Source organism: Cloeon dipterum, chromosome 1, assembly GCF_949628265.1.
Source record: "Cloeon dipterum chromosome 1, ieCloDipt1.1, whole genome shotgun sequence".
Lineage (NCBI taxonomy): Eukaryota > Metazoa > Arthropoda > Insecta > Ephemeroptera > Baetidae > Cloeon > Cloeon dipterum.
This window is the reverse complement of record NC_088786.1, coordinates 16,555,093-16,567,349: the sequence shown is the minus strand read 5'-3', so window position 1 is coordinate 16,567,349 and position 12,257 is coordinate 16,555,093. Positions and strand designations below refer to the sequence as shown.

At 39.3% G+C, this 12,257-nt stretch overlaps 2 protein-coding genes and 1 long non-coding RNA gene across 5 annotated transcripts; 1 reads left to right on the top strand and 2 right to left on the bottom strand.

The window, feature by feature from the left end:
* The first annotated feature begins 1,636 nt into the window (after positions 1 to 1,636).
* Sec3 (exocyst complex component Sec3) lies at positions 1,637 to 10,993 on the top strand. 3 transcript variants are annotated; one of them, XM_065496633.1, is made up of 15 exons: positions 1,637 to 1,683; positions 1,744 to 1,850; positions 2,457 to 2,624; positions 5,095 to 5,184; positions 5,235 to 5,333; positions 5,395 to 5,655; positions 5,708 to 5,935; positions 5,989 to 6,231; positions 6,510 to 7,010; positions 7,061 to 7,260; positions 7,312 to 7,522; positions 7,582 to 7,735; positions 7,805 to 7,950; positions 10,460 to 10,654; positions 10,708 to 10,993. In XM_065496633.1, the coding sequence occupies exons 3-15, from the start codon at positions 2,472 to 2,474 to the stop codon at positions 10,858 to 10,860; spliced, it is 2,634 nt and encodes an 877-aa protein (XP_065352705.1). In that variant the 5' UTR covers positions 1,637 to 1,683; positions 1,744 to 1,850; positions 2,457 to 2,471; the 3' UTR covers positions 10,861 to 10,993. The 3 variants fall into 3 exon arrangements, with proteins under 3 accessions (XP_065352705.1, XP_065352706.1, XP_065352707.1); XM_065496634.1 differs by having other exon boundaries at positions 1,665 to 1,683; positions 2,460 to 2,624; XM_065496635.1 differs by lacking the exons at positions 1,637 to 1,683; positions 1,744 to 1,850; positions 2,457 to 2,624 and adding an exon at positions 4,429 to 4,481.
* VhaPPA1-1 (Vacuolar H[+] ATPase PPA1 subunit 1) lies at positions 2,685 to 4,348 on the bottom strand. The gene is made up of 7 exons (XM_065496639.1): positions 4,153 to 4,348; positions 3,789 to 3,837; positions 3,651 to 3,734; positions 3,451 to 3,598; positions 3,257 to 3,392; positions 3,079 to 3,194; positions 2,685 to 3,019 (listed from the first exon to the last, which is right to left on the bottom strand). Exons 1-7 carry the CDS (start codon positions 4,223 to 4,225, stop codon positions 2,987 to 2,989), a joined length of 639 nt encoding a protein of 212 aa, XP_065352711.1. The 5' UTR covers positions 4,226 to 4,348; the 3' UTR covers positions 2,685 to 2,986.
* LOC135947717 (uncharacterized) lies at positions 8,338 to 10,285 on the bottom strand. The gene is made up of 3 exons (XR_010575706.1): positions 10,011 to 10,285; positions 8,829 to 9,919; positions 8,338 to 8,737 (listed from the first exon to the last, which is right to left on the bottom strand). It is a non-coding gene; the product is annotated as an uncharacterized LOC135947717 (long non-coding RNA).
* Positions 10,994 to 12,257: the final 1,264 nt, after the last annotated feature.

The window sequence follows — 12,257 nt, the reverse complement described above, 5'->3', positions numbered from 1 at the left end:
AATTTTCTCTTGTGGCCGCAGAGAACTATCCCTGCTCTTGGGGGACCGCGCGGCACTCGCACAAACACACGCTTTGATTTTATAGTTTCGTCTGCGCCAATGACAAGATCCTTTCGGTAATTTATGGACGGCTTCCACTGTTATCGCAATCCATCTACGTGGTCTACTTGATTGCCTAATGCTGCTTTTCAAGATTCATCTCGAGAAAAATTACCTCCGCTGTGTGCTCATGACAACAAAATTAATTTTTAGCTGTTTAAAAATTACGTGCGCTCTTTGGACTTGTAAATGCAGCATGAAAATTTTCATTTTTGCGCTTACGAGAAAAAGAAAATCGCGTCAGTGCTGGATGTTCAGTCGGTGCTTATGCAACAGGCAGCAACTTGATGCGTCGCAGGTTGCCTATCTGTTTCAAAATTCAGGTTTTTTCCTTCAATCAAATCATTTATTTCAAACATCTCGATATATTAAATAGTCATCTCTACAGTGAATAAGGGATAAATATTGTAAAACGCATTAATGTATATAATGAAACTCAGTCCGGCTGCCCGTCCCAGGACTGTCTGGACCTGTGCCTGCTGCTGTACTGTCTCCCTACCAAGCGGCTGTCATCGATTGGGCTGTTGTCCTGCTGCGTCTCGCCAAACCGGCCTTCAAATCCAAGCTTCCCATCTCTGGAGAGCTTCCCTCCTTTAAATCTCCTTACCCTGGGAAACGTCTGCAGCATGTGCTGCATCTCCCGTAGCATCTTCAATATCAATTCTAGCTGCTCCTTGCGAATGCAAATCTCGCTCCGTAGCTTATTCTCTGTTGGATTGCAGTTCTGGACGGCTAGCGTTTCATCACAGTCCGGAAGGCTTTCTTGGTTCTCTTGTCTGAGATCGGTAAAATCGCTAACGCTGTCTGACTCGCGTCTTATTATGTTCGCTTGAACTGCCGCTGACGTGAGCAAGATGACGAAGGGTAAAAGGACGTGGATGGCATTCATCTCGAAAAAGGTGAAAATCTCGTCAAGAATCGCTGGATCAGTTCAAACCTAAGGGAGCTAGAATATTTTGGTGTGATTGTTGTCACAACAAAATAAGTATAAAGGCTATAGGCCGGGTTAAGCATTCTTGCAACCTGATGAGCTTTTCTAATAAATAAAAATTTACGAAACCGACATACTTCGGATGCGTGTGTATTTTAAACCTAATAATTGTAATCAAATAATCTTATCAGTTTTCGGGGAGTCAAAATTTTCAAAATTTTTATAAGTTGCCTGCATTAAAATTACTAAAAATCCTAAAAATAATATTATAATAATTGCATTTTTTACGATTTTTCTATAAAATCACGGAGTTCTATTTGCGAATTGATCTTCTTCTCTCCACATATAAGTGTTTTATAGCCGAAATAGAAAAAAATCGATTTTCGGGCAAGAATTTAGGTTACGCACATTTATTTCCCGCTCAATTTTAAATGTACACTGAATCTCTTACACATTTACTTGCAAAAGTTTAAAATCACCAATCCGAATTCCTCTTTGTAAGTGATGCAGCGTTCCTACTTTTCATTGGTTGTACTCATACAGATAGATTCAACTGGCCACTGGCCGGGTAACGCCCCTATTTTGTGTTTTCCTGTCAAAGTCAAACCATAGTGGGCATTGTGTTGGCGAACCACTGTACTCCCAATACTTGAGTAATTTTTGCAACATTTAAATAGTAAATCGGCATTAACATTAAGCTGATTATTTTCTAGGTGATTGGAGAATTTATCGTATCTTCAAGAAGAACGTAGCGTTCCTCTTCAAGTATCGTTGAGCAGAGCCGCTGCAAGAAGTGATTTACGAGAGTGACCAAATTTAGGTTTGACAAAATCGCAAAAATTATTTTACTTGAAATTATCATGTTGTTAAATTGTGAAATTTTTCATTAAATTGGAAAACTTGTGATTTTATAATGTTGCGACAGTAATACAGCCGTTTGTTATGCCTGTTGGCAACAAAAAATATTGGTTTTGTGGATCTTTATCTTTCAACTTATTGTCTTTGTATGATACCCATATATTGAATTTTAAATGAGTTCACGTTCATTAATCTATTCACACACAAAATGTGTATCTATAAATAAATTTAAAACACTGTTAGATCGTATGGTAGAAATCCAGTATATTTTTTAAATTGCATGAAGCCAATATTGTGAAGAAGACATTGATTTCATTGTAAACCAATGAGAAATGTTTAAATCGTGTCAAATGTATATCTAAATTTGGTGCCAGCTGGATGAAATAACCCCTCGCCTAATTTTACAATGTTTTATAGCTGACATTTTGCAACACATATTTCTTGATGTTTTCAAAGACCAAAATTAGATGTGAATAGTGCCACCCTTAAATTATTCCCGTTTCCATTTCACGAAATTATTCTGTACTAAAGATTCATCCATAATGAAATCTTGCTTCAAAATTTCCAGCAGAGATCTTAAACAATGGCAACCTGGCACGGGCTTCAAAAGGATGTTTTTCCAGACCAAAAAATGGTTGCAATGGTGCATGTCAACAAAACTATGAAGAAAAAGAAGAGCAGTTTCCTGTGCCTGACAGCGACCCAAAGGTCACCATCCCGAGTCCTAATTCATCAGGTATGCAGAATTTCTTTGATTTATAACATAGGTTAGTTGAACAATTTAAAATCCTAGTCGTTAACATTAACACCTACGTTTTATTAGTTGTTTATGTACACGTCCCAATAATATCCTCTAATATAATACACATTAAATACACATTTATGGAAATTTTCTCGCGTAAGACATGTACCAGTGGAATGCTGAAATTTGGGGATTTGATGGTAAATATTGATCTTACATATTGTTCAGAATTATTGATGACATTTTTTAATTTGCCTCAACCAATCTGGACTAGAGATGGTTGCGAAAGTGAAACATGAAGCTACGTAGTTATACCGCTCACTCGCTTTCTTAAATACATATTTGTGCTTCAAAGTTTACAATTTGTCTCCCATCTTCACCTTGGAGGTCTGTAGAAAAACACCGTTTTAGTATTAAAAAAGTGACTTAACAAAGTGCAAACTCTCACCATATAAATTCCGACAATAAGTCCAAAGAGACCAATGGCACTTCCGAAAATCTCGACGATCAGAATTTTGACGAATAGTGCAGAGTTGGCAGCATCAGCAAGCGCAGCTCCAGAACCTATAGTTGGGAAATTTAAATTTCAGCACCGGTTTCCAATTGCAAATATTTTTCATTCTTACCGACAACACCGACAGCAATGCCACAGAACAAATTCACAAGTCCCACGCTAAGTCCTGCGCCGAACATGAGGTAGCCAGAGAACCAGTTCATGCCACGGAGGGCATCGTTTTCCAGAAGCTTGTCCTTGGTGAAGTCCTGAGAAGAGAGCGTTTTTTTAAATTTTTTACCACCGTTTTCGTATGAGCGTGCAAACCTCGAGCATGCCAGAGAGGACAATGGCTGTGATCAGACCATAAATGGCCACAGCCTCGCAGAAAATGACTGAGATCAAATTTTTGGTTTTGATCCTTGGTGCCTTGACTCCACCTCCGACAATACTGACGCCTGTTGTGTGGATTCCCCTATACAAAGGGTTTTAACAATCATTTCACTAGCACATCACAAGTCCCTTACATGGCAGCTCCAACGACGGACAGGGACACAGCAAGGCCGATTCCAATTGACGCCCACATGTGTGGTGATGTGTCCTCAAGGAACCTAATGGGAAATCCATCACATGAGCTATTATTTTTGGATTTTTTTTAATATTACCATCCTACGCTTATCCTTTCTCCTTTGCCAGTAACCACATAGTAGAGGACTGAAACACAAATTATTAATTATACTATTGAAAGTAAAAATATTTTTTGTTAAAACTCCGATCATCAGGAAAGCAGTGTCTTGCAGGTGTGGATTTGAGAAAGTTACGCCCTCTCCCTTAATTCCTTTGGATTTTTTATTATATCCATTATTTGGCTCACTTGTCGTGGCCACTATATTCAGAAAAGTTAAACCGCATGGAAAATTGCTTCAAAATTTAAATAAACGCGATGAACACAACACAAATCCAATTTTTGGCCCCAGTGACTGTCCTGTCAATGACCATACGGTATGGCTAACAGGTCGAATAACTTACTTATTATTGTTAATGCTGCAGAAAGTGTTGCGAAGAAAATGTAGGACAAGGTTGCCCGCATCGAGTAGTACATCTTGGATAATTAATCTAGTCGAATTAGGCGAACTGCTCCCGAAAATCGCGAGTCCACTACGAAAAGAGACCAGGATCGATTTATCTCACAAAACAGTCAGCCGGGGGATAGGAGATGCGCGTGACCACGAACCAATCACAGTGCTGCTCGCAGCGCCAACTCTTGAAAGTTATGGGGAAATCGGGGAAATTTAAAGTTGAACGAAAACTACGTCGAAGTGAAGATAAAAATATTATGCTGACACCGTCTAATTTAGGTACGCGCTTCATATTGTTTTCACCGTGTCAAAAATATGTTTGCTGTCTAAAAATAAGGTGTACAAAAAATTAAATATAATAATAATTTTATAATAAAATTAAAACTTCACTGATCTTAGGGAATACTTTACATAATTTAAAGAACGTGGTTTGCGAACATTTAAATAACTGTATAGAATTTAGGATTGTATCATAGAAAGCTACCTACCTGTCTTTGAAAGATTTCAAAAAAAAAATACATTAGTAAATTTAATAACCTGTAATGATTGCAAAAAGTGAGTAAAAGTACAAAATATAACCAGCGCCCGTTGGCTCGCATTTTTAAGACATATTTTCAATGCAATGGGACATATTTAAGTGTCAGAGATCTAATACTTCTGCTCTCCTTAGTGGTTACTTGACTCGAAATGTTCAAATATCTCAACGGGTTGGGAGGCGCTCCAGCACCGCCTCCACTTGCTGGTTTTCGCACTCGCACTTTTCCAGAAACTAGTTGTTTTTTGAATGTGCCAATTTTAACTCTTATCATTCCATTAAAACTTTATTTTTATATTTTTCTTATGAGTTTTTTCTTGTTATTCCATTGCTCATTAAAAAATGTTTATTTTTCAGGTGAAGCAAACTGACAGAAACACCTTCAAGAAAAAGGAGGACTGGGAGCTGTCTGAACTAAAGCTAGTTGATGCGAAAAGTGCCACTGCAGTAAGAACCAAGGCGCACAAAGTCAGTATATTTACAAACACTCATTTTAGGTGGAGCAGCATGATTTTATCTTGCAATTTGACAAGATGTACCACTGGAGCGCAACCAACCTAAAGGAACGCCAAAGTTTTCTTACTTCTCTGTGGAAGGTATCGTTGAAAATCTTTTAAAATTAAATATTTGGCCCCAACACACTTTTTCTCCTCCTAGATGAGCAACAAATATCTTCCGAAGCAAAAGCCAGCTTTCCTCAATTTCCCTGAGGAATGGCAAACAGATGTGGCCCCTGCACAGGAGTCAGCTGAGGTGACTGTTAGCACCACAATTGTGGATGACACTCCGGAATACATGCCTCTGACTGAGAGGGAAATCGCTGACTTAGAAAGGCTGATGAGCCAGTGTGATTTTGCCTACAGCAACTCTGAAGCGTTCATGGAAACTCTGGCCAGAGACCTGTCCATTTTAGATGGGGTGCGCTTGCTTGCTTTGAAAATGTCCCCAGTTTAACCATTTTATTTTGCAGAAAAACATTCACAGCGTGTTAGCAGCAGAACAGCAAGTTGAAGCACTGATGTCTCATTTGGAAAACGCTATCAGCGAGGCAGACAAAATCGAGTCGCAACTTAATGTTTACTGTGATTCGATTCAGCATATTCAAAAATCCATCGTGAACATGGGCAAGAAGAACACAACAAATCAGGTCATTGGCAAAAACAACCAGGTCTTGCTGGAGGAGCTGGAAAATATAATCGTGAGAATCTATTTTTAAATGAAAGCTTGAAATCAAAGTATTTCGCTTTTCAGTCCCAGCTTGACGTTCCGTACAAGTTACAAAAGGCCTTGATTGAAGCGGATCTAAACTCGCCTAATGGATTGAAAGAGGCGATTGAAGCAGGGAACGCATTAGTCCGCGCCATGAATGCAGACTTGCATCCTGCTCTGGTAAATTTAGCTGCAGTCCAGGAGCAGAGGAAGCGGTTTGACAAGTGGCGCATCAAGTTTTCGCAGAGCATTTGCCGCTATCTCAACAATCTCTTCATACATGAGGTAACTTCACAATTACTACCTCCTAACTTTTTGCCATAAATGGCTGAGTAGTTAAATTCAAATCATTCGAATAAATTATAGAATTAAATTTACATTAAAGGTCTAATAAAAATTAATCCTACAAATATATGACATTGCTTCCTGTACTGACAAAATATTTTTGGACAGACAAAAAATCATTCTTTCCACGAAAGTAACTAATAATTATATTTTTTATTAGATCTCAAACCATTATTTAATTGCTTTTTTCATGAATATATTAACTGGATTTTTTTTAGGGCAACAAGGAATTCCTGTCGATGGAGGGCTATCACCACGAGTCGCGGCTTACCCTTCCAACCTTGGACACGGTCCACAATAATCTGAAGCCGTACGCTCCACTGATGCACTGGCTGCGTCAGATGGACCGCAAAGCCTTCACTGACCTCTCCAAAGTCTACATCAGCTCACTGCAGAAGCGATATGAGGCCGTGATTCGGCAATTCTTTGAAGAGGCGAGAAACCGGCTGAACGCGGGATCTCTGAGGCGGGGAAAGGGCAGCAGTCAGGACATCAGCAGCTCTGGCTTGACGCCAAGAGAAGGACAGAACTCACCTGTGACTCAGCGGCTGTTGGCCCAGGAGCGAGAGCAGTGGAAAGCTGCGGACGAAACAACCGACAGGGAAAAATTTGATGAGCTGCTGGAAAGAGCGCTTACTCAGCTGGAACCAATGTTTCTGGCCGAGCAAAAATTCTGCACGGCGTTCTTCCAGCTTGATATGGTTTCTCCAACTCGATCAGTAAGCTACTTTTTTTCTTCTGGTGCCTGTTTTAATTTTACTCTTTTTAGAACACTCAGTCAACTCTGAGCAGTTTTTCAATGCAGAGTCCTGGGAGTGCAGTCATTACCACTCCTAGCAAGGAGGAAGCTGAGAGGAAAATGGAGAAATACATCAATGAAGAAGTTCGCAGAATGATGGGTGAACTCTTTGGGAGTTTGGAGCCGGAGCTCATGGGATTCATTACTTATTATGAGAATTTTGACAGTTTGTAAGCTTTTAAACTACTGCAATGCCAGTAAAATATAAAATATCATTGCAGTTGCTGCATGAACGTTCTGGTTCGACTCGGCCAGCATGTGATGCTCGCCCAAGACACAGGCAATTTTCTCAGTGTCACATTTGCCACCCTTCTTGTGCAAGTGAAGAGAAATTTTGACAAGTTTATGACTGCACAAATAAAGTCTATTGAGGAAACTAAGCCAAACAGAACCATCAAATGCGGCATATTGCCATTTGTCGACAATTTTGAGGTAAATTATTTACTTTTAGCCTTTGTAAAAGATATTTTATTGCAATATATCGTCTGTAGGATTTTGCGAAAATCGCAGAGAAAATATTCCAAAATGCAGAGAGGAGAAATGACTTGGAAAAGTCGTACAGAAGCCTGATGAGCGCGATTTTTGAAGCGATTCCCCGCATTGGAGGTGATCACCAGAAAACGCCCCACCAAGTTGTCATTATGGGTAAGTTAGTGCTCTCTTATATTCCAAATTTATCGTGAAGACTAATGCTTATTTAAACCTTATGTGCAGAGAACTTCCATCGGCTCCACGCTCTTTTGTCAAGACTGAAAATCGTGGCCCTCGATTCATATAAAAAAGAAGCCAAACAGCGCTACCAAGACGCACTCAAGGCTTACGTGACTCAGTATTTTGGCCGACCCTTGGAAAAGTTGAACGTAGGTTGATTCTAGAATCTGAAACACAGACTAGGCCAAAGAAAAATGTAAAAAATGATAGAAATTCATTTCCTTATTTATATCTAAGTATTTGCACATGCAATCCACACTGGCACAAAAACTGATTGATTGTCTTTTTGAAAAACGACCCGTAAACATTTGCTTGTCAGCAAAAAGGCTCCCTTTAAATTTCGGTTGACTTAAGTATGGGTGCTGTAAAATTTGGGTTGATTTTAGAGGCCTAAAAAGCTTGTTAGATTTTATTTGATGCATTAATCTCTATGGTAAAAAGTCTATCTAACAAATATTTCATCATACGTCATCCTATATTTCATGATTTGTAAAATTCCATTTCAAAATATTTTGGCCAAATCACCTTATCACAGTAGAAGGTGGGATGCCAGTACAGGAGAACAAGATTCTTTAGGGTGGCTTAAGTATTTGGAAATTCTCAACATTATCACACAAATTGTGGAAAGACGTAGCAATCAAACATCGGAATTTTTATAAAATTCTTTTAAAGACGTCGATTTAATTATAAAGACGTTTCGGCCAAATGATAATTTCAGGGGTTAGTCAATACAATATTGCACATTCATACTTATCAATACACAGAAAGGGCGTTCGACATGAACGTTGGACTTCACTCAGAGTCTTGCACTTTAACGTTTCAAATCCGTTGGTACAAGGTCCTCTAAACTCAGATCTTCCGCCGTCATCACCGCATTATCCTATATCAGATTTGTAGTCGTCACATGGGCGCACTACAGCCAGTTGGCCAGGTATCCTTTTTAACAAATCATTTATGCCAACATCAAAATACATTCCAATAAACAAAATCACAACAGAGACTATTTTTGAAGTACAATATTACTTACAAAAATTTGGGTAGATTGTACAATCAACTTGAAATGGTTTGTATCCGCAACTCAATGCGAAACCGTTCTCGTGGTCTTGGCCCATCGCGGCCAAGCCACCCTAGGCGGACGAGTCGTGCTGCACTCGGCCAGCTACACTCTCCTTATGCCGAGCTGAGCATAAAGCCCCTGCTGGCTTACAAAATAACACAAATTCACAAATACAATTCTTTCTCAAACGCCCTAACAGATGGCAGAAACAAATCAACTAAACGAGTATCCAAATACTCGTTACACTCCGCCGGCCCAGAAAAAAATAATTTTCACAAGAAAATTATTTCCTGTACAAATTTTTAATAATCAGTTTCATCAGTGGACTTTCGTGTGCGACGCAATGCTCGGCCTAACTCCCGCAGTCCGACAACATGCAGATATGAACCCTGGTTTGCCCTTAAATCCGCCCTTAGCGATGACAAAACCAGGAGTTCAGTGATCCATGCCGTACACGATCATACGAGCAGTTCAACACCGCAGCACTTGCTCGACCACACAAATGCCTTACAAAAAATCTCAAATCTCTAACAAACATTTCAAAATATGTGAACAATGAAGTTCTGGTCTATGTCAAATACAACTTGGTTAATGGGTTCGGTCCTTGTTAAATATCTAACAGGATATTTTAACAATTTTGTCGGGGATGCCATATCACAGTAGAAGGTGGGATGCCAGTACAGGAGAACAAGATTCTTTAGGGTGGCTTAAGTATTTGGAAATTCTCAACATTATCACACAAATTGTGGAAAGACGTAGCAATCAAACATCGGAATTTTTATAAAATTCTTTTAAAGACGTCGATTTAATTATAAAGACGTTTCGGCCAAATGATAATTTCAGGGGTTAGTCAATACAATATTGCACATTCATACTTATCAATACACAGAAAGGGCGTTCGACATGAACGTTGGACTTCACTCAGAGTCTTGCACTTTAACGTTTCAAATCCGTTGGTACAAGGTCCTCTAAACTCAGATCTTCCGCCGTCATCACCGCATTATCCTATATCAGATTTGTAGTCGTCACATGGGCGCACTACAGCCAGTTGGCCAGGTATCCTTTTTAACAAATCATTTATGCCAACATCAAAATACATTCCAATAAACAAAATCACAACAGAGACTATTTTTGAAGTACAATATTACTTACAAAAATTTGGGTAGATTGTACAATCAACTTGAAATGGTTTGTATCCGCAACTCAATGCGAAACCGTTCTCGTGGTCTTGGCCCATCGCGGCCAAGCCACCCTAGGCGGACGAGTCGTGCTGCACTCGGCCAGCTACACTCTCCTTATGCCGAGCTGAGCATAAAGCCCCTGCTGGCTTACAAAATAACACAAATTCACAAATACAATTCTTTCTCAAACGCCCTAACAGATGGCAGAAACAAATCAACTAAACGAGTATCCAAATACTCGTTACAACCTTGATACCAATTCTTGCAATTGGAGAATTTTAAATTTTTCAAATTTTAAAGTCTTAAAGCTGTGCTTGTTCATGATCTAAGAAGAGAGGGGTTTAGATTAAAATAATATTAGAATAAATTTTCATTTTTAACATCTGATGTGAAGTTAATAATGTTAATGTGCTTTTGCAGATTTTCTGTGATGGAATTCAGGCCAAGCTCTCTCAAGGCGTGAAAGAGAGTGAAGTGAGCTACCAAATGGCGTACAGCAAGCAGGAGCTGCGCAAAGTGATCAAGGAGTACCCTGCCAGAGAGGTGAAGAAGGGCCTGGACTCGTTGTATAGGAAAGTGGAAAAGCATCTGTGCGAGGAGGAAAACCTACTGCAGGTAAGTCACACGATACAATATCAAGCACCGAAAATGAATTTGGATCTATTCAGGTCGTGTGGCGAGCGATGCAGGAAGTATTTATTCAGCAATACAGGAACGTCGAGGACTTGATCCAAAGGTGCTATCCAAACGCGATGATCACACTTGAGTTTACCATACAAGATATTCTCGTGTTTTTCTCAGAAATAGCCCAATCCCATTGAACGTCAATTATTTCTAAATTGTTGGTAAAAATATACATTATTATATCAATTAAAATTAATCAAAGGTACTGGTTGTTAAACTGTGTTATATAGCTTAAAGGTTTATGAAATAAAGCATTAAAATATCATTCCATCTTATGCTTATCATTTTGATTTAGCAAATTAAATTTTTAAACGTAATAAAATTTGATCACAAGATTTCGCTGTCATAAAGGATAAGTGCGTTGTAAACTATCAATTTGGTCTCAATTGGAAAGAACACAGCAACTACTCGAGTGCAATCAATTTAAAAAGCATTTGCCGCAATTGCTTTTCTACTCTATGGTGGACAGATAGAAGTGCACAGCAGGACAGAGATGATGACGATAGTAATAACAATGCACGCTGTGTTGGTGATGATATATGGCCAGTGAAATGGTTTAAGGACCAGTTGGGGCAAAAGCAGCACAGCGCGCGGTGAATGCGTCACTGCAACATTTTTACAGCCTCATTATTTTCGGAGTCTTGCTCACTCTCTGTGGTCCTTGTCTGCCACAGTGCGAGCGGTTGGTGGTTGCATCATAAATTTGGCGCGTTGAATAAAAAGTTTACAGGGTCAGGGCTGGATTTATTTATTTAGCCGCCTAGCGAAGCAAACCGACGGAATGTGTATGAGAAATGCCCGAGATTGGCGCCATAAAAGATCTTTTGCTCCTCTCTGTATATGGGTCTGAACGGGCATCCACTGATTTTGATCTATTAATCAAAGTTAGGCTCAATTAAAGTCTCGTTTATTGCTGCCGCGTCTTCCGATACTTCTCCTTGTGCCTGCTCATCCGTGGAAAGCTTTGACAAGCGCTGTTAGAGGTCTCAGCCGAGTAATTTCAGGTGGCGGCTGGTTGGACCGCGGCTTCAGCCGAATTTTGGCTCGGCGGCGGAGGCTGAGCATCTTTGCCTGCGGCTGGCGAAATTTGAAAAGCGAAATATCGCAGTGGTTATGGCCAGAATATTCAAAAAATAAATGTTAGCTCAACCTTTAAAAATTTCTATAAAATTAATGTTTAAAATTTACAAATATAATCAGTCATTTTTGTCTCATGATTAAGACTGCGAGAGTGCAAAAATGAAATTTCGACTTTTTTGAGTACATAAGAGCAAGTCCGAGTTTTTATTCCGCATATTATGCATTACTCAAACATTACTCAAATGAAAAAATGTTCAGAATAAAGGATTTTGTTTTGTCACTGCTGATGAGGCCTCCTGTGATAATAAATAGCCAGTGCACAGTGCGAAATCGTGTGATATAATTTTTTTCTAGTCTCCAATTGATTTATAGCCAGCCATCCTTGCTATAAATCAGACTGAGCCGACGAGATACTTCTTTTAAGTTCAAAATTAATTGACTTTGTTTCGTTTCG

Coding starts and splice junctions, on each gene's coding strand:
- Sec3 (XM_065496633.1), top strand. CDS start 2,472: ATGGCAACCTGGCACGGGCTTCAAAAGGATGTTTTTCCAGACCAAAAA. Junction 6,232..6,509: donor ACAATCTCTTCATACATGAG/GTAACTTCACAA, acceptor GATTTTTTTTAG/GGCAACAAGGAATTCCTGTC. Junction 7,011..7,060: donor TGGTTTCTCCAACTCGATCA/GTAAGCTACTTT, acceptor TACTCTTTTTAG/AACACTCAGTCAACTCTGAG.
- VhaPPA1-1 (XM_065496639.1), bottom strand. CDS start 4,225: ATGTACTACTCGATGCGGGCAACCTTGTCCTACATTTTCTTCGCAACA. Junction 3,838..4,152: donor TGCAGCATTAACAATAATAA/GTAAGTTATTCG, acceptor TTTGTGTTTCAG/TCCTCTACTATGTGGTTACT. Junction 3,599..3,650: donor TCCGTCGTTGGAGCTGCCAT/GTAAGGGACTTG, acceptor CCCTTTGTATAG/GGGAATCCACACAACAGGCG.